The sequence below is a fragment of the Carlito syrichta genome, unplaced genomic scaffold (assembly GCF_000164805.1).
Source record: "Carlito syrichta isolate Samal-C Ts95f unplaced genomic scaffold, Tarsius_syrichta-2.0.1 Scaffold308517, whole genome shotgun sequence".
NCBI classification, from domain to species: Eukaryota; Metazoa; Chordata; class Mammalia; order Primates; family Tarsiidae; genus Carlito; species Carlito syrichta.
Window position 1 is genome coordinate 217175 of NW_007252613.1, and position 774 is coordinate 217948.

The window sequence follows — 774 nt, forward strand, 5'->3', positions numbered from 1 at the left end:
TTCTGGGTGATTTCATTATATTAAGAGTGATAATTTATACTGTTGATGGCCCTTTTAAAGTAAAGCTCCAATGGATAAGTTGACAAGGCTTTTGAGAACACCTTGTTCTTACTAGTAGGCATATGTGATCATTTAATAGGTGTGGCAATCTCAAATGATATATTTCTGGAGGACTCAGCTGTTATTGTATATGTTGTTAGTATGTGTATAAAGTAGCATTTTAAGACATGATTGGGCATGAAATTATCTTCTGGCATCAACAAGAGAGAGAAGGTGCCTCAGATACTTTTCTTCCTGTTAATAGATGTAAGCCAATAAGCAATCCCTCTCTGGGACCTTTGGCAAGGCCAGCTGGATTACATTTTGAAAATATTTTCCAAATGTAAATATGACTCAAAGATTTGTAGACTATTAGATCCTTTACTTATGCAGTAAAACGATCTTACCTGTTTGGAGTCCACTCATGGAGATGAAGCCATCCATCTATACATGTTTTAATGTTGTTTTCCAAACCAGGGGCACCATACTGGACCAACACAGAGAAGATGGAAAAGCGGCTTCATGCCGTCCCAGCAGCCAACACTGTCAAGTTTCGCTGCCCAGCTGGGGGGAATCCAACACCAACCATGAGGTGGCTGAAAAATGGAAAGGAATTTAAGCAGGAGCATCGCATTGGCGGCTACAAGGTAGAATTAAGTTCTCAAAATCTTATATTTCCTACGTTTTTGTTTATTTGTCTTTTAAAGTGTGCGAATGTTAGCAGGAGCTAGAAGG

General features: G+C 39.0%; 1 protein-coding gene across 1 annotated transcript in view; it reads left to right on the top strand.

Moving 5' to 3' along the window:
• Positions 1-686, top strand: part of LOC103267910 (fibroblast growth factor receptor 2-like) — a gene marked incomplete at its 3' end in the record, with an annotated part of 37552 nt that extends 36866 nt beyond the window's left edge. The window contains exon 4 of the mRNA XM_008065479.1: positions 517-686. Coding sequence (XP_008063670.1) covers positions 517-686 — 170 coding nt within the window. The remainder of the gene's footprint in view (positions 1-516) is intronic.
• Positions 687-774: the final 88 nt, after the last annotated feature.